The sequence below is a fragment of the Mobula hypostoma genome, chromosome 7 (assembly GCF_963921235.1).
Source record: "Mobula hypostoma chromosome 7, sMobHyp1.1, whole genome shotgun sequence".
NCBI lineage: Eukaryota > Metazoa > Chordata > Chondrichthyes > Myliobatiformes > Myliobatidae > Mobula > Mobula hypostoma.
Genome location: NC_086103.1, coordinates 182,989,338 through 183,009,145, shown reverse-complemented (window position 1 = coordinate 183,009,145; position 19,808 = coordinate 182,989,338). Strand labels below are relative to the sequence as shown.

At 46.7% G+C, this 19,808-nt stretch overlaps 1 protein-coding gene across 1 annotated transcript in view; it reads right to left on the bottom strand.

The window, feature by feature from the left end:
* slco2b1 (solute carrier organic anion transporter family, member 2B1) overlaps positions 1-19,808 on the bottom strand; it is a 102,233-nt gene that overhangs the window by 30,160 nt on the left and 52,265 nt on the right. The window contains exons 4-8 of the mRNA XM_063054690.1: positions 15,538-15,700; positions 12,087-12,308; positions 10,345-10,443; positions 8,033-8,163; positions 1,853-1,961 (exon numbers count right to left, since the gene is read on the bottom strand). Of these exons, the coding sequence (XP_062910760.1) occupies positions 1,853-1,961; positions 8,033-8,163; positions 10,345-10,443; positions 12,087-12,308; positions 15,538-15,700 (724 nt within the window). The remainder of the gene's footprint in view (positions 1-1,852; positions 1,962-8,032; positions 8,164-10,344; positions 10,444-12,086; positions 12,309-15,537; positions 15,701-19,808) is intronic.

Here is a 19,808-nt window from a genome sequence, read left to right as displayed (position 1 = left end):
ATCCTTGTCAATTTCCTCTGTACTCTTTCAAACTTAATGATATCTTTCCTGTAGGTACGTGACCAGGACTGCACAGAATACTCCGAATATGGCCTTACGAACAAATGTCTTGTACAACTTCAGCACAGAACTCAATACTCAGATTTATGAAGATTGTCATTTCTGAAACAGCAGACCCAAGGATGTCCTAATGGACAGCAATTGGTCGGAAAGGCTTGGAAGGTTATGGGCCAAATGTCGGAAACTGGTTCTAGTTAATGGACACCGTAGTCAGTATCAACGAGTTGGGCCGAAGGGCCTGTTTTTATTCTGTCTAACTCTAGAATAGTACAACATAGAAACAGGCCCTTCGGCCCAACAGGCCCATGCTGGGTACAGTGCCTGTGATGCTAGTCGCATTTCCCTGTGCTTGGCCCATCTCACTCTAAACCACTCCTATCCATGTGTTTATCAAAAAGGCTCCTAATGTATCCATCTCTTAACTGGCTCCTCAACTCAGGGGAAATCCAGGACTGGACAACAGGTGGTGGCCTCTTCTGTCAGAGAGATGGGAAAACTAGTTTGTTGTCACTTTCAAAGAGCCACACAGAGATATCGCAATGCCTTCCATCCTAAATCCAACAGGGCTGAATCAGAGTTAAATTCACGGTCTTATGTGATGTGAAATTTGTTTTGCACCAGAAGATAAAGCTTTATTTGTCACATGTACATCTGGATCATACAGTGAGATGTGATGTTTGCATCCAGTCAAGATAACGAAGATTCTGCTGAGGGCAGCCCATAAGTACCGCCACGTTTCCGGCGCCAACGTAACATGCTTAGAACTTATTCACCTTAATCAGTACGTCTTAGGTCTGTGGAAGGAAAACCAGAGCACCGAGGGGAAACCCACAGGGTCACAGGGAGAACACACAAACTCCTTACGAAACCCACGCGGTCACAGGGAGAACGCACAGACTCCTTACGAAACCCACGCGGTCACAGGGAGAACGCACGGACTCCTTACGAAACCCACGCGGTCACAGGGAGAACGCACGGACTCCTTACGAAACCCACGCGGTCACAGGGAGAACGCACGAACTCCTTACGAAACCCACGCGGTCACAGGGAGAACGCACGGACTCCTTACGAAACCCACGCGGTCACAGGGAGAACGCACGGACTCCTTACGAAACCCACGCGGTCACAGGGAGAACGCACGGACTCCTTACGAAACCCACGCGGTCACAGGGAGAACGCACGGACTCCTTACGAAACCCACGCGGTCACAGGGAGAACGCACGGACTCCTTACGAAACCCACGCGGTCACAGGGAGAACGCACGGACTCCTTACGAAACCCACGCGGTCACAGGGAGAACGCACGGACTCCTTACGAAACCCACGCAGTCACAGGGAAAACGCACGGACTCCTTATGAAACCCACGCGGTCACAGGGAGAACGTACGGACTCCTTACGAAACCCACGCGGTCACAGGGAGAACACACAGACTCCTTGCAGGTAGTGGCTGGGATCAAATCTTGTTCGGTGATCACTAGTGCTGTACAGCCATTGTGCTAACTGCTACACTACCATGGTGACCTTACAATATAAAGACATAAAATTACTGTAAATTATGCAAATAAATAAATATTGGCGTTCATGGACTGTTGAGAAATCTGAAGGGAGAGGGGGGAAGCTACTTCCTCCTCAATGGTAGTAATGAGAAGAGGGCATGTCCCAGATGATGAGGGTCCTTAATCACGTTCGTTGCCTTCCTGAGGCAGTTCCTCTTGAAGGTCTCGATGGTGAAGAGGGTGGTGAGTGAGATGAGTCTACAACTGTTTGCCGCCTGGGTATCAGAAACACTTACTTTTGATGAACTGCAACAATGACATATTCTCCATTGCATCTTTCTGCTTGGCTTTAGTCTCGTCCAATTTTTTTTCCATGTTGGCCTCACTTTGGTGATCCCTGGAGCCCTGAGGAAAAAGAATCAGTGAGAATTGAATCAGGTTTGCCCAGATTTACGCCATATCGACTCACAGTTTACCTCGTTATGACCTGGTACTTTATTGTTTACCTGCACCGCTCTTCTCTGTAACCATTACACTTCATTCCATGTTATGCTACTGAAGTCCTGATTAAGGATCTCGGCCAAAATGACGATTATATTTTCTGTGTGTTGCTTTGGATTTCCAGCAACTGTAAGATCTCTTGTGTTTACAATATTCCAAATGCGGCTTTAATGACATCATCTGCCCTCAGCTGGATCCAACTGTCTCGCCTCTCTTACCTCTTTGTATCGCAAACCACTCCTCTACACCCTCAGTCTAGATGTACCTTATTCAACCTTTCCTCCTCCTCCACGGGTGCTGCCTGCACCTTATTGTCTGCCTGCACTGTACCTTCCCTGTAACCGCTACACTGTATTCTGCATTCTGTTATTGTTCTACCTCAATGCACTGGGAAACGATCTGATCTGTATGAACGGTCTGCAAGTCACGCTTTCCACTGTACGTGTGACAATTCTGGTAACAGGTAGCCAAAACTGTCCAACCCATCACCACCACCAGCCTACCCGCCATCAAGGACATAAACACAGAAAGGTGCCAGACTAGGGCCATTAACGTGGTGAAGGATCCCACCCACTCTGCTCCTGACGAAGGGTCTCGCCCGAAATATCGACCGTACCTCTTCCTATAGATGCTGCCTGGCCTGCTGCGTTCACCAGCATTTTTTGTGTGTGTTGCTGCTCCTGGGCTGTTTGTCCCACTCCTATTGGAGAGGAAGTTACATAGCTTCCACGCCAGGACCACCAGACTCAAAAACAGTTACTTTCCCCAAGCAGTGAGGCGAGGAACACCTCCACACACTAACCCACCCCTCCACACCCCCAACCACCACTACTTTATCATTTCCTGTCAGAGTCACCTTGTGTGCAGACACTCCTGGGCCTAATGTCACCTTATGGACATACAATCAATCAGTGTATAGAAGCTATCTTATATATTTGTACTTATTGTGCTCCTTGCTGTGTTTTCTTTGTGTTGCATTGGATGTATTGATTGAGATACAGAGCGGAACAGACTCTTCCGGCCCTTCGAGCCACACCGCCCAGCAACCCCCCGATTTAATCCTAGCCTAATCACTGGACAATTAATAATGATAAATTAACCTACTAAACGGTACATCTTGAGAATGTGGGAGGAAATTGGACCACCATGAGGAAACCCACATAGTCACGGGGAGAACGTACAAACTCCTTGAAGCAGTGGCGGGAACTGAAGCCTTCACTGGTACTGTAAGGCTTTCTGCTAACCACCACACTGCTGTGCTGCCCCATACACTGCCGCACGAGATCCGGAGTAACAATTATTTGACACCCCTTTACACTAAACAATGACATTAAACAATCTTGAATCCTGAAACAGCGGGTTCAGAAAGAATGGAATACAACAAGAAATTCCACACAATATTTCCACACTAATTGACTGATTTTAAAAGCTTTGCAGCTGATAGAGAGGGCTTGCTATAAACAAGGGAATTTCCAACTCTGCATTTTTGGTTTGTTCATAGATAGATATATAGCTAGATAGATATACTTTATTGATCCCGAGGGAAATTGGGTTTTGTTACAGCCACACCAACCAAGAATAGAGCATAAATATAGCAATACAAAAACCACAAACAATCAAACAACAAAATGCAAACTATGCCAGATGGAAATAAGTCCAGGACCAGCCTATTGGCTCAGGGTGTCTGACCCTCCACGGGAGGAGCTGCAAAGTTCGATGGCCACAGGCAGGAACAACCTCCCGTGACGCCCAGTGTTGTATCTCGGTGGAATATGGCCGGAGTCCAACAGCAAAAAGTTCAATATCCGGTCTACAAACACATTCCTCGATCGTAATATGACCTGGATTGCACCATCCGTTGTTAACTAGAACAGCAAGCCCCCAACTCCTTTACGCTTACCACTCTCAGTGCACTTCCGGTCAGCCGGAACGGTCTGGAAGCCGTCCATGGAAAAGATTTGATCGGGTATGTCCTCGTGCAGCCCCGTTCCAGTACAACACATAACACTGCACTCCCGAAATGTTCTCTGAGGCCTGGCTAGCGCCGTGAACTCGTCCATTTTATTACCCACCGAACTCCTCTTCTCCATAAGTCTCTGTTGTCTCGACCCGGTCCTCCTTCCTCGACTTTGTGTTCCCCCTCTGCATCCTCTGTGTGTTTTCCTCCAGATTTCAGCAGGGGTGTCCGCCGCTCTGCTCGCTAAACCGGCCGGCATAAGCTCAGTCAGCTGGTCCCTGGAATAAACAATGCGACCATACTGCTGCCCCGCTAATGAGACATGTCCAAATGTAACTACTTCCAGTGCTAAAAACCCAAATAAAACTCTCTCCACCAGCATGTTAGAGAGGGTGCAGCTTCAACATGTTACCGAGAAAAAAAAATAACGTAAGTTAAAAAAGTAAGAAGAAAAAAGTAAGAATACTGGTCGGAACGGCTGTAACAGGCTGCATGCACGACGGGCGCATGCGCACATGTTTCATATTTCAATGTGTCGAAGAGAGTGGCCACTCAGCCAGCTCTCGGAGCAATCACACCCCCTCTTCCTTTTCTTGCAACCTCTCGGCCACTAGCACACCCACTTTGCACCAGTGTCTGCTCGTCCACCAACCCACGCGTCTCTGGGAAGTGGGGATATGGGCTCACTGTGGCCAAGCGGGATCAGCACAGGATTGCAAGAGACCGCAGAGGGATGTCAACTCAGCCCACTCCACCGCAGGCACATCGCACCCCACCATCGATCACGTATTCAGAAAGTGACGAGCAAGAAGGTGGCATTTGTCATGAAGGACCCGAATCTTGGTACATACATGTCCTCTTGTCATTACCACCATCAGCGAGGGGGTACAGGAGCCTTAAGATAGAAACTCATTGTTTTAGGAACAGCTTCTTCCCCTCAGCCATTAGATTTCTAAACAGACAATGAACCCATAAACATAAACACGTATCATAAACACAAGAGACTCTGCAGATGCAACAGACATGGAATGCTGGAGGAACTTAGCATTTATGGAGAGGAATAAACAACCAACATTTATACCTCTTTATTCCTTTTTCCTGCACTATCAACTTAATTTTGAGATTTATAGAAATTTAATGTCTTTGCACTGTACTGTCATTGCTAAAAACAAAAAAATTCACACCATCCAAGTCAGTGATAATGAATCCAATCCTGAATCTGAGCTTCAATGGGTGTCTTGGTCAGCACAAGACCAAAAGGGTAGAAGCAGAATTAGGCCAGTCAACCCATTGACTCTGCTCTGCAATTCCATCATGGCTGATGTTTTATCCCTCTGAAAACCATTTTCTTGTCCTCTCCCCCATAACTTTTGATGCCATTACTAATCAAGGCACCCTTACGATACAGTTTGGTACCAGCAGCGTCGCAGGAGTTGCCAGGCAGCATTGAACTCGATGTAGGACTGCCTTAGGGACTCCAGCTCCGGAATCTCCCCTTGGGCTTTACTCCCAGACCTTGCTCATGAGTGGGTTTAGCCGCAAGGTAGCAGAGGTTTGAGATCAGAGTTTTCCTTCTCCTAGATGAGCTGCCAACCACGGCTTTATTAGCTGCATCTGCCCATAGCGACTGAATTAGGGTGTCAGTAACCCAACTTTGCCCCTTCTCTTGTCAGTAGAAATGGTTCCACCAGGCTTAGTAACTAAGCCACTTGTTGGAGCCAGGAGCTGGACTTGGTAGTCAGAGACTGTTAGAGGACACACACCACTACATTTAATAGGTAGTGGGAGCTAATTTCCATTACCACCCCAGCTATGACAACCTTAAGGAACCACCATCATTAAACACCAAATGAGGTGACTCCCCCCCCCACCCACCCCTTCAGGGATGTCCCCGTCATTCCAATCACCTTCTCTAACATACTTGGCTTTTCCCCCCAGTTCGGTTGTATCTGAAATGTTAACTGTTTCTCTCTCCACAGATACTGCCAGGCCGACTGCATCCTATAATATTCTGTCGTCTTATCAGGTTTCCAGCACCTGCAATAATTTTGATTTTGATTTGCTGTGGATATTTTTCCAGTGGTTATATTGCGGGAAACACATTGCAAATGGAGGTAATTAAAGATCAGTTCAAAGTAAATTTACTATCAAAGCACATATACGTCAACCTTGAGGTTCATTTTCTTACAGGTATTCACAGTAGTACATAGAAATAAAATAGATCTGGTTGCATCATTATTGGAAGGATGTGGAAGTTTTAGAGAGGGTGCAGAGGAGATGTACCAGGATGCTGCCTGGATTAGAGAGCATGTCTCATGAGGAAAGGGTGACGAGCTAGGGCTTTTCTCTTTGGATGAAGGAAGATGAGTGATGACTTGAAAGAGTACAAGATGATGAGAGGTGTAGATCGAGTAGACAGCCAGAGACTTTTTCCCCTGAGGCCTGAAATGGCTAATTGGTATTGCATAAATTGGGGGACCGCTTCATCGAGCACCTCCGCACCACCCGCCACAGGCGGGACTTCCCAGTCGCCAAACATTTTAATTCCCATTGCCATTCTGAAGTGTCAATCTATGGCTTCCTCTTGTACCAAGTTGAAGCTACCTTCAGGGTAGAGAATCAAAACCTTATAGTCCATCTGGGTACTCTCCAACTTGATAGCCTGAATGTCAATTTCTCCTTCCAGTGAACAAATTCACCCCCCCACCCCGATTCCGCACTCTGACCTTTTACTTCTTCTCACCTGCCTATTCTCCCCCCCCGGGTGCCCTTCTCCTTTCTCCAGCCCTTGACCTTTCCCGCCCACCTGGCTTCACCTACCACCTTCCAGCTGGCCTCCTTCCCCTCCCCCACCTTTATATTCTGGCGTCTTCCACCTTCCTTCTCAGTCTTGATGAAGAGTCGTAGCCCAAAACGTTGACTGTTTATTCTTTAAATACATGCTGCCCAACCTGAAGAGGTCCTCCGGTATTTTGTGGGTGTTACATGATTTTGAGATGATCGGAGGAAAGTATAGGGGAGGTGTCAGACAGCACACACAAAATGCTGGTGGAACGCAGCAGGCCAGGCAGCAGCTGCAGGAAGAAGTACAGTCGACGTTTTGGGCCGAGACCCTTCGTCAGGACTAACTGAAAGAAAAGGTAGTAAGAGATTTGAAAGTGGGAGGGGGAAGGGGAGATCCGAAATGATAGGAGAAGACAGGAGGGGAGGGGTGGAGCCAAGAGCTGGACAGGTGATTGGCAAAAGGGATACGAGAGGATCATGGGACGGGAGGCCTAGGGAGAAAGAAAGGGGACGGAGAGCACCAGAGGAAGATGGAGAGCAGGCAAGGAGTTATTGTGGGAGGGACAGAGAGAGAAAAAGGAAAAAATAATTGATAAATAAATAAATAAATAAATAAGGGATGGGGTGGGGGGGAGGGGCATTAACGGAAGTGAGAGAAGTCAATGTTCATGCCATCAGGTTGGAGGCTACCCAGACAGAATATAAGGTGTTGTTCCTCCAACCTGAGTGTGGCTTCATCTTTACAGTAGAGGAGGCCGTGGATAGACATATCAGAATGGGAATGGGACGTGGAATTAAAATGTGTGGCCACTGGGAGATCCTGCTTTCTCTGGCGGACACAGCGTAGGTGCTCGGCGAAACGGTCTCCCAGTCTGCGTCGGGTCTCACCAATGTATAGAAGAGATGTCAGAGGTAGTTTTTTCCTCCACACTGAGAATGGTAGGTGCGTGGATGCTCTGCCAGGTGTGATGGTAGAAGCAGATACATTAGGGGGATATAAGAAATTCTTAAGACAGACAAATGGATGATAGAAAAATGGAGGACTTTGTGCGAGGGAAGGGTTAGATTGATCTTGGGGTAGATCATAATGCGCAGAAGGGCCTATGCTGTTCTAGGTTCTGCGTTGTGTGTTCCACGTCCTATGTAAATGACTGCATTGGGGCATAGATTGGACACGTTCTCTCCTTGATTTCTGGCGCTTCCCTTGGACAGACACCTCAGCCAACAGACCTACCTCCTTGGGCATCTCCCTTGGGAAGAAGAAGTAAGGAAGGGAGAAGATGAGGACACAGCTGGCTGCCATGAGGAAGCCTAACCACCAGGCCCCCAACCAGCGAGGGTCTCCAAACTTCGGAACCATGTCCTCTGTAACAGAGAGAAAGCACAAAATAAGAATATAGAATGGAGAACAGTACAACACAGGAACAGGCCAAATTAAACTCAATCTCTTTGGCCTGTACATGGTCTCTATCCATACTTCCCCTTCATATTCATGTGATTATGTAAAAGCCTTATAAATAGCACAATTGTATTGGCTTTCACCTTCTGTGCCTGAGACCATGTTCTCTTCTCGGTGCCATCAGGAAGAAAAGTACAGGAGCCTCAGGGTTCAGGAACAGTTATTACCCCTCAGCCATCAGGCTCCTGAACAAAGGTGATAACTTTACCCAGCTTCACTTGCCCCATCACTGAAATGTTCCCACAACCCATGGGCTCACTTTCAATGACACTTCATCTCATGTTCTTGATATTTATTGTTTATTTATTTTTATTATCTTTTATTTTTCTCAGTTCAAGCTGGTAAAACCTGAGGTACGGGCATAGCCAAGTACACTTATTTGACACCAGTTGTAGAAATTACTATTGGGACAATGTATACCCTGTTCATGTTCCAAAGTCTTTCGATTTCCTCTTTTAATTCAGCATATTTCTCGTGTCTTTCACTTACTGATTTCTGTAAGTTGTGTGTGTTTGGAATGGATAAATCTATTAAATAAGTTGTTCTTGCTTGTTTATCCTGTATTATTATATCTGAACGGATATTATAGATTGTCCTATCTGTAATGACTGATCATTATTATTATTTCTCTTTTTTTCTCTCTTTTTGTATTTTCACAGTGTGTTGTCTTATGTACATTGGTCATTGAGTGTCCTGTGTTGGGTGTGGTCCTTCATTGATTCTATTGTGCCTCTTTGTACTTACCGTGAATGCCTGCAAGAAAATGAATCTCCGGGTTGTATACGGTGACATATATGACTTTGATAATAAATTTACTTTGAACTACTCATGGAATCCTGCTCCAGGCATCCACCCCTCTCCATGTAAACAAAAATTGCTCCATACATCTCCTTTAAACTGTCCCCTGGGCACAGGAGTTCCCAACATGTGGTCCATGGACCCCTCAGTTAATGGTCAGCATCCATGGCATAAAAAAGGTTGGGAACCTCTGATTCAGAACCTCAGCCATGAGGTCATCTTGGACGCAGCGGCTTGTCGCAGCCTCGCGGGAGAGAGAGCAGGGGAGAGCAGGGGACTACACTGGGCACGTTGGAATCGTGCTGGGTTGGGAGCTGGCCACTCCTGTTCAAGCTTCTCTCCAGTGTTCGCTCAACACACCAACTCAGCTAGTCAGGCTCAGGCAGCGTCCACCGCCAGGAAGGGTGAAGAAGCCAGAATAAGAAGGTGGCCAGGTAGGAATACAAAATGGCAAATAACACACACAAAATGCTGGAGGAACCCAGCAGATCAGGCAACAGCTCCTGAAGTGAATAAACCATCAACGTTTCGAGCTGAGACCCTTCATCAGGGCATGAAGTCAGTGCCTGGCCTGCTGAGCTCCTCCAGCATTTTGTGTGCATTGCTCTGGATGGCCGCATTTGCAGAATATCTTGTGTTTGAGATAGGTGAGACCAGGTGAGGGGGAAGATGGGTGGGTGGCGGGGAAAGGATGAAATAAGAGCCCGAAAGGTGATAGGCGGAAGAGGAAAAGAGCTGAAAAAAGAGGAATCTGATAGGAGGGACGAATGGACCATGGGAGGAAGGGAAACTCCATGGGAGGGGAGCCAGAAGGAGCTGTTGAGCAGGTGAGGAGAAGAGAAGGGGTGAGAGGGGAACGAGAATGGAGAATGGGGAAAAAGAGAATGACTGGGGAGGGAGAAATCACCGGAAGTTAGAGAAATCGATGTTCATGCCGTCAGGTTGGAAACCACTCCAGACGGAACATGAGGTGTTGCTCCTCCAACCGGAGAGTGGCCTCATCGTGGCAGCACAGGCGGCCATGGACCAACATGCCGGAACGGGAATGGACAGTGGAATTGAAATGCTGACCACCGGAAATCCTGCCTGTCGTGGCGGACAGAGCGATGAATTCTTGAAAGTGGCAGGAATGCAGATTTGAGATGTCAATACAACCTCGTCAAGTGGCTGTGCTGGCAAGGTATCCACCCTTATCATTGAATTGGAGCCAGTGTGGGCTCAGTTGGGACTGAGCCAGCCTAAGTTCACCCCATTAGTTATAGGTGAAAGTGCTCGGCGGAAACACTCACCTGCTGATATCTTGTCAATGTCAATGAAGATGCGGAGAACAGATGCACCCAACACAAACCCAAAGGCAGGGCCCAGAACAGTCACGGCAAACAAAATCCCTGTGAATGGAAGAAGATTCAGAGTGAAGACACACACTGCCCAAAGGAGCCTCCTTCAAACAAGGCAAATGCAATGTTCGCATTTCTAGAGGACTGAAACATAAAAACAAAGATGTAATGCTGAGGCTTTATAAGGCACTGGAGAGTATTGTAAGCAGTTTTGGGTCCCTATCTAAGAAAGGATGTGCTGGTATTGGAGAGGGTCCAGAGGAGGTTCATGAGAGAGATCCCAGGAATGAAAGGATTAACATATGAGGATGATTGATAGCTCTGGGCTTGTACTCACTGAAGTTTAGAAGAATGAAACCTAGTGAATGTTGAAAGGTCTAGATAGAGTGGATGTGGAGAGATTGTTTCCTATAGTGGAGGAGCCTAGGACTAGAGGGCACAGCCTCAAAATAGAGGGATGGTCATTTAGAAAAGAGATGAGGAAGAATTTCTTTAGCCAGAGATTAAGCCTGGCTTTGCCTTTATACCTTGGAGTAGGGGAATTCAAGATTCAAGATTGTTTAATGTCATTTCCTGTACACAAGTGTAAAGGAGAACAAAATAATTGTTACTCTGGATCCGATATAGCACAAGAAAAAACACAATAAAATAAAGAACATAATAACTTTTAAAAACACAGTAAATACAAATACATAAGATAGCTTACACACACTGATTGATTGTATGCCCATTAAGTGGTGCTAGGTACAGGAGTGTCTGTACATAAGGTGACTCTGACAGGAAATGATAAAGTAGTGGTGGTGGGGGTGTGGAGCGGTGGGTTAGTGGGTGGAGAAGTTGATCTGTAATCTTGATGTGGATGCTACGTAGCCTCCTCCCTGATGGGAGTGGGACAAACAGTCCGTGAGCAGGGTGGGTGGGATCTTTCATGATGTTACTGGCCCTTTTCCGGCACCTTTCTGTAGGTATGTCCTTGATGGCGGGTAGTCTGGTGCCAGTGATGAATTGGGCAGTTTGACTGCCCGTTGTCGAGCCTGTTGTCCATCGCAGAGTGGTTTCCGTACCATGCAGTGATGGATCTCTTTTTGACCCCTTCAGAAAAGCAGCAGCGTTGGTAAGCTTTCCTGATTGTGCAGAATATGTCCTGGGACCATAAGAGGTCGTGTGAGATGTGCTCTCCCAGGAGTTTGAAACCGCTCACAGTTTCCACTGCTTTGCTGTCAATGTAATGAGGGGTGTGAGTGGTGTGTTTTCTCCCGAAGTCAACAACCACCTCCTTTGTCTTGTTGACATTGAGGAAGAGCCAATGAGAGATGACCTTATGCTTAAAACTATGAGAGGCATAGATAAAGTGGACGGTGGCAGTCTCGTCCCCGGGGTAGGGGAGTCCAAAACCTGGGGAACTTAAGTTTAGAGTGAGAGGGGAAAGATTTAAAAGGGACCTGAGGGACAATATTTTCACACAGAGGGTGGTGAGTATATGGAATGAGCTGCCAGAGGAAGTGTTTGAGGCAGAGACAATAGCATCGCTGAAGAAGCTCTCGGAAACATGGAAGGAGGGGTGGATACAGGCCAAATGCAGGAAATCGGGTGGGCACTGTGGTTGGGCCAAATGGCCTGTGTCTGTGTGATGTTGCTCTGCGACTCTATGATTGAAGTAGTGGAGAGGTGATATAGATCCTCCTTCGACTTACCAAGATACAGTGGAGAATTCCTGTTGCTGGCATAGTCATCCACGTACGATATCCCGAAGGGCTGGATGGGGACTCCACCAACTCCCAACAGCAGCTGTCCGACCATCAGGAGGGACAACATGTAGTGGTCACTTTGAATACTGCCCGTCTCACAGGTCTCATTCTTCAGTTGCTGAGCCGTTGACGCCAACTGGCAGGTATCGTTAAAACCGTCATCACGGTCTGGGGTAGAACAGGCAATTTATAGTAAACCAGATACCTCAAGTTCCCTCCTCTCTGATGCATATGGAGACTCTCACTCAACAGGTATACAGATGTTGCCAGAGTTGGACTTACACAATGAGCAGTTCAGCTCTGAGGTGTGTGGTGCTACAAAAATATCTGAGAATACTGCTCCAAAATTCCTTGAAAGTGGCATCACAGGTAGCTGGAGTTGTAAAGAAAGCTTGTGGCACCTTGGCCTTCATAAATCACAGTGTTGAGTACAGGACTGGTGATGTTACGTTGAAGTTGTATGAAACATTGGTGAGGTCAAATTTTGAACCCTGAGAGTAGTTCTGGTCACCTCCTGACAGGAAATATATTAGTAAGAACAAGGAGCACTCACAACATGCTGGAGAAACTCAGCAAGTCAGGCAGCATCACTGGATACGATGAGTCGATGTTTCCAGCCGGAATCCTTCGTCAGGACTGAAGAGGGAAGGGGCAGAGGCCCTATAAAGAAGGTGGGGGAGGGTTGGAAAGAGAAGGCTGGTAGGTTCAGTTGAAAAACCAGTAATTTGAAAGACAAAGGGGTGGGGGAGGGGAAGCGGGGAGGGGAAGCAGGGAGGTGATAGGCGGCTGGGGGAGGGGGCAGAGCCACCTCCCTCATGATCCCGCCTCCTTCTACTACCCATTGTTTTCCTGCTTATCACCTCCCTGCTTCCCCTCCCCCACCCCTTTGTCTTTCAAATTACTGGTTTTTCAACTGAACCTACCAGCCATCTCCTTCCAACCCTCCCCCCACCTTCTTTATAGGGCCTCTGCCCCTTCCCTCTTCAGTTCTGACGAAGGGTTCCGGCCCGAAACGTCGACTCATCGTTTCCACGGATGCTGCCCGACCTGCTGAGTTCCTCCAGCATGTTGTGAGTTTTGCTTTGATCCCAGCATCTGCAGATTATTTTGTGTTTCATAAGAATGAAAGAGTGCAGAGAAAACTTACAAGGATGTTGCTAAGAGTTGAGGACTTGAGTTAGAGGGAAAGGTTGAATAAGTGTAACGCACTGTGATGTTTCACTGTTAATGTAATGGTTTCTCTGTAGCAGCAATGTTTGGGTTATGACTAGAGGTAACGGGGCTTTGAAATGTAAAGCTATCCAATGAGAGGGATGTTGTTCTTTCTTGTGGGTCTGGGAGCAGGGATTTCGCGGTCTTTTTTTGCTGGGGAGAGATGAGGAGAGAAGACGCGAATGGAGAGAGTTGGTAGACCGCTGGACGGGGTGGAATTGGAGTGAGGGTGCGAAGGTCAGTGACGCTCGGAGGAGGTCGATGATGGATAAACAGCCCTATCAGTGAGCTCCAACATTGCACATTAGAGTGTTTCATGAGAGTGGGCCCTTTTCTTTTTTCTTTTACTAACCACATAGTCAAATTAAGAATTATAAAGCTCAATCGTTTAATTGCGTATTGTATACTGTTTGTCATTTCGTGGTTCTGATTTGTAACAGGGGACACATCACGCAGCATGTTTGGGTGGGTCGAGGGCTGTCTTCCTCTAGATTAAGCCGCTAGCCGAACCAAGAGTTACGTAGGTTAGGATTTTATTCCCCAGAGTGTAGGAGATTGTGAGGAGATTTGATAGAGGTATACAAAATTATGAGGGGTATAGGTAGGGTGAATGTAACCAGGCTTTTTCCACTGAGATTTGGTGTCTATCAACTAGAGGTCATGGGTCAAGGGTGAAAGGTGAAATGTTTAAGGGGAACCTGGGGGGAGGGGGGACTTCTTCACTCAGAGGGTGGTGAGAGTGTGGAACAGAGGGTGAATCGCTGAATCTATTCAAGTCCAATGGCATGGTATGAAGCCAGCAGCTGGTCCCTCTGCATCAGCAAAACAAAAGCTGGTCATTGACCTCAGGAAGCAGTGAGGTGCAAATGCCCTTCTCTGAGGTGGAGAAAGATTCATAGAGACATAGAAAAGTACAGTAACATGCCCTTCAGCCCATCTAGATGGTTGTTAACTTCAAGTTCACGGATATAAAATGTCACTGGCATCTTGTTCTGGTCCAGCCACGTAGGTAATATGGCCAAGAGAGCACACCAGTGTCCCAGCTTCCTCAGAAAGCCACAGAAATTCGGCAGATCCCCATTAACCATCACCATCGGAGCATTACAGCATTGTAAGACCGCAGGGAAGCGCAGACAGCTGTGGACACAACTCAGCACATCACAGAACCCAGCCTCCCCTCCGTGGACACTATCCACAGTACAGCATTCAACATAATCAAAGACCACACCACCTCAGATATCGATGCTTCTCCCCCACACCACCCCCTCCCATCGGGCAGAAGATGCAAAAGCCCGTAAGCACATACCTAAATTAATTTGTCAGATCTACAATAACCCCAAGATCAAAATCTCCCCCTTGCTTCTTTCTTGTTGCAGTCAACTGCTTCCCACAGGCCCTTTGGCCCACTGAAACTGTGATATCACCCACCCATTTACACTGACCCCATTTTATTCCTTCCCACATTCCCATCAGCACCCCCCCTCCAAGATTCTACCCCTCACACACACTCTAGAGGGGAATTAATAGCAGCCAATTAACCCACTGACTCCACATGACGTCGGTATTTTCTGAGATGGAGATTCAGCACAGAATAGGCCCTTCCAACCCACTGAGCCATGCCACCCAACACCACCCCGATTTAACCCTACCCTAACCACGGGACAATTTACAATGACCCATTAACCTGCTAACTGGTACGTCCTTGGACTTGTGGGAGGAAACTGGAGCATCCCAAGGGAACCCACGCGCACACGGGAAGACACGTACTTACAGAGGACACCGGAGCTGAAGCTGTAATTATGTCCATAAGACATAGGAGCAGAATTAGGCCATTCAGCCCATCGAGTCTGCTCCGCCATTCCATCATGGCTGATCCCAGATCCCACTCAACCCCATACACCTGCCTTCTCGCCATATCCTTTGATGCCCCGACCGGTCACGAAGCGATCAACTTCTAACCACTATGTTACCGTGGCAACCCATGGGACGTGGGAGGAAACTGGAGCACTGAGGAGAAGGCTGGGCGGTCACAGAGAAAGCGTGCAAACTGCACACACTAGCAGCACCCAAGGTTGGGATCTGAACCCGAGCCACTGCTATAATTCCTCATTTTCCAATGGAATTCTGCCCAGTCATTGAATCCCTCTCCGGAAAACAAGTAGGTGCAGAAGGAGGAGGTACTCACCTGAGAGAGTGCGGTCGTACGTGTAGCGACCCATGAGGAAGTGGGGAAGGGCCATGGTGAAGGCAGCCACACTGACCACGATCCCTCCGCAGCCAATCAGCCGTGGCCGGTGAACCCGGCTCCCAAAGTAACTGATAAAGATGATGAACACTGTGCTCCCAATCTGAAACAACAGAACAGAAAGAAAAAAAGGTGTTGAAAAGACTCGCAGGGACATTAGAGGGCTTGAGTCACAAGGACAGACTGGACAGGCCAGGACAGTATTCCCTGGAGTGAAGGAGGCCAAGGGACTTTATAGACTCAGGCGGAATGGATGAATAGATGAAAGATCACATTTAATGTGACAGGCACATCGCAACACATGGTGTACGGGATGTGCTGGGAGCAGCCTGCAAGTGTCACCACGCTTCCGGCGCCAACAAAGCATGCCCTCAACCCCCTAACCCTAACCCATACGTGTTTAGCCTGTGGGAGGAAACCTGAGCACTCGGAGGAAACCCACATCGTCATGGGAAGAACATACAAACTCCTTGGAGACAGCAGAGGGAACTGAATCCCGGTCTTACAGCTGCCACTGTAGAACATTGCACTAACCGTAACCGTGCCACCCTCCGCCCAGTTAGCACGTGCTAAGCAAGATGCCTCCCTATAGCCATCTCATTCGCCTGCATTTAGAGTCATTGGAAAGTTTAGCACAGAATCAGACCCTTTAGCCCATCTAGATTGTGTCAGCCATTTAAACCATCTACTCCCATCGTCCTGCACCAGGATCACAGCCACTTATACACTGTCTATAAAAGGTACTGACCCCCCTTGGAAGTTTTCACGTTTTATTGTTTTACAGCATGGAATTACAGTGGATTTAATTTGGCTTTTGTTGACACTGATCAACATTCAATTCAAAGTGAAAACAGATCTCTACAAAATGATCTAAATTAATTAAAATATATAAAACACAAAATAATTGATTGCATAAGTATTCAGCTCCTTCAAGTCAGTATTTAGTAGATGCACCTTTGGCAGTAATTACAGCCTTGAGTCTATGTGGATAGGTCTCTATCAGCTTTGCACATCTGGACACTGCAATTTTTCCCCATTCTTCTCGACAAAACTGCTCAAGTGAACAACCCTTTTCCAGTACAGCCACAAATTCTCAATTGGATTCAGGTCTGGACTCTGACTTGGCCACTCCAGGACATAAAATTTTGTTTTTAAGCCATTCCTGTATAGCTTTGGCTTTATGCTGGAAAACAAATCTTCTGCCAAGTCACAGTTCTCTTGCAGACTGCATCAGGTTTTCCTCCAGGATTTCCGTGTACTTAGCCTGCCAGGGCCTGCTGCAGTGAAGCATCCCCACAGTATGATGCAGCCACCACCATGCTTCATGGTAGGGATGGTGTGTTTTTTGATGATGTGTGGTGTTTGGCTTACACCAAACATGGCGTTTAGTCTGATGGCCAAAAAGTTCAACTTTGGTTTCATCAGACCATAGAACCTACTTCCAGCTGACTTCAGAGTCCCCCACATACTTTCTGATGAACTTGAATTTTTTTCAACAGTGGCTTTCTCTTTGTCACCCTCGCATAAAGTTGTGACTGGCGAAGCACCCAGGACACAGTTGTTGTATACGCAGTTTCTCCCATCTCAGCCACTGAAGCTTGTAACTCCTCCAGAGTTGTCACAGGTCTCTTGGTGGCCTCCCTCACTAATCCCCTTCTTGCACGGTCACTCAGTTTTCAAGGACAGCCTGCTCTAGGCAGATTTACAGCTGTGCCATATTCTTTCCAATTCTTGATGATTGACTTAACTGAACTCCAAAGGATATTCAGTGACTTGGAAATTTTCTTATATCCATCTCCTGACTTGTGCTTTTCAATAACCTTTTCGCCGAATTGGTTGGAGTGTTCTTTTGTCTTCATGGTGTAGTTTTTGCCAGGATACTGACTCACCAGCAGTTGGACCTTCCAGATACAGGTGTATTTTTACTACAATCAATTGAAACACCTTGACTGCACACAAGTTTATATATAGCTGGGACAACTTAACCAATTATGTGGTTCCTAAAACCAACTGGACACACCAGTGATTATTTTGTGTGTCATATTAATACTTATGAGATCAATTATTTTTTGTTTTATATTTGTAATTAATTCAGTTCACTTTGTAGAGATCTATTTTCACTTTGACACAAAAGAGTCTTTTTCTGTTCGTCAGTATCAAAAAAGCCAAATTAAATCCACTGTGATTTAATTCCAATGTTGTAAAACAATAACACATGAAAACTTCCTGGGGGGGTGGGCACGGGGAATGAATACTTTTTATAGGCAGTGTATGTCTACCATCCATGTATCTATCCAAATTTCTGTTAAACATTGAAATTGAACTCGCATGCACCACTTGCGCTAGCCGTTCATTCCACACTCTCACCACCACCCTCTTGAGTGAAAAGGTTTCCCCTTATGTTCCCCTTAAACTTCTCACCTTTCACCGTTAACCCATGACCTCTAGTTGTGCCAACCTCAGTGGAAAAAAAGCCTGCTTGCACTTACCCTATATATATCCCTCAAAATTTTGTATACCTCAATCAAATCTCCTCTCAATCTTCTACATTCCAATGAATAGAACCCTAAACTATTCAATCTTTCCATATAACTCAGCTCTTCCAGACCTGGGAACATCCTTGTAAATTTTCCCTGCACTCTTTCAACTTTGTTTACATCTTTCCTGTAGGAAGGTAACCAAAACTGCAAACAATACTCCAAATTAGGCCTCACCAACGTCATATACAACTTCAGCATAACATCCCATCTCCTGTACACAAGACTTCAATTCATGAAGGCCAATGTGTCAAAAGCTTTTTTTATGACCCTGTTTACCTGTGACACCACTTTCAATGAACTATGAACCTGTATTCCCAGATCCCTTTGTCAATGCCCTAGCATTCACAGTGTAAAACCTACCTTGGTTGGTCCTACCAAAGTGCAACACTTCACACGTGTCTGCATTAATTCCATCTGCCATTTTTCAGCCCATTTTTCCAGCTGGTCCAGATTCCACTGCAAGCCATGATAGCCTTCCTCACTGTCCACTAAACCCCCAATCTTGGTGTCATCACAAATTTGCTGATCCAGCTAGCCACATTACCATTCAGATCATTGATATAAATGACAAAAAAAACATGCCCAGCACTGATCCCTGCGGTACACCACTAGTCACGGACTTCCAGTCAGAGAGGCAACCATCTACTACCACTCTCTAGCTTCTCCCACTGAGCCAAAGTCTAATCCAATTTACTTCCACATCTTGAATGCCAAGCAACTGAATCTTCTTGACCAACCTCCCATGCGGGACCTTGTCAAATGCCTTGCTAATGTCTACGTAGACAACATCCATCGCCTTACCTTCATCAACTTCCCTGGTAACTTCCTCGAAAAACTATAAGATTGGTTAGACACGACCCATCAGGCATGAAGCCACACTGACTATCCTTAATCAGTCCATGTATATTCAAATATTCATATATCCAGTACCTTAAAATACCCTCCAATAACTTTCCCACTTCTGATGTCAAGCTCACCAGCCTATATTTTCCTGGAAACATACATCAAAGTTGCTGGTGAACGCAGCAGGCCAAGCAGCATCTATAGGAAGAGGCGCAGTCGACGTTTCAGGCCGAGACCCTTCGTCAGGACTTCCTGACGAAGGGTCTCGGCCTGAAACGTCGACTGCGCCTCTTCCTATAGATGCTGCTTGGCCTGCTGCGTTCACCAGCAACTTTGATGTATGTTGCTTGAATTTCCAGCATCTGCAGAATTCCTGTTGTTTATATTTTCCTGGATTATTTTTAAGAGCCTTTCTTAAAGAGCGGAACCACATTAGCTATCCTCCGATCCTCTGGTACCTCCCCTGTGGCTAGGGATGATTTTAATATCTCTGCTAGGGCCCCTACAATTTCTGCACCTGCCTCTCATTGGGTCTGAGGGAACACCTTGTCAGGACCTGGGAATTTATCAACCCTAACTAGTCTCAAGACAGCAGACTCCTCCTCCTCTGTAATCTGTTTAGGGTCCATGAAGTCAATGTTGCTCTGCCTCGCTGCTATGGATCCTATGTCCACGTCTTGAGTAAATACAGATGCAAAATATCCCCCATCTCTTTTGGCTCCACGCATGGATTACCATTCTGACCTTTTTCTTTTATTCTGACAAGCACACACAAGCTTTGTATTGTCACCTACCAAGCACGCCTTTGCCAGAAAACAATCTGTCTCA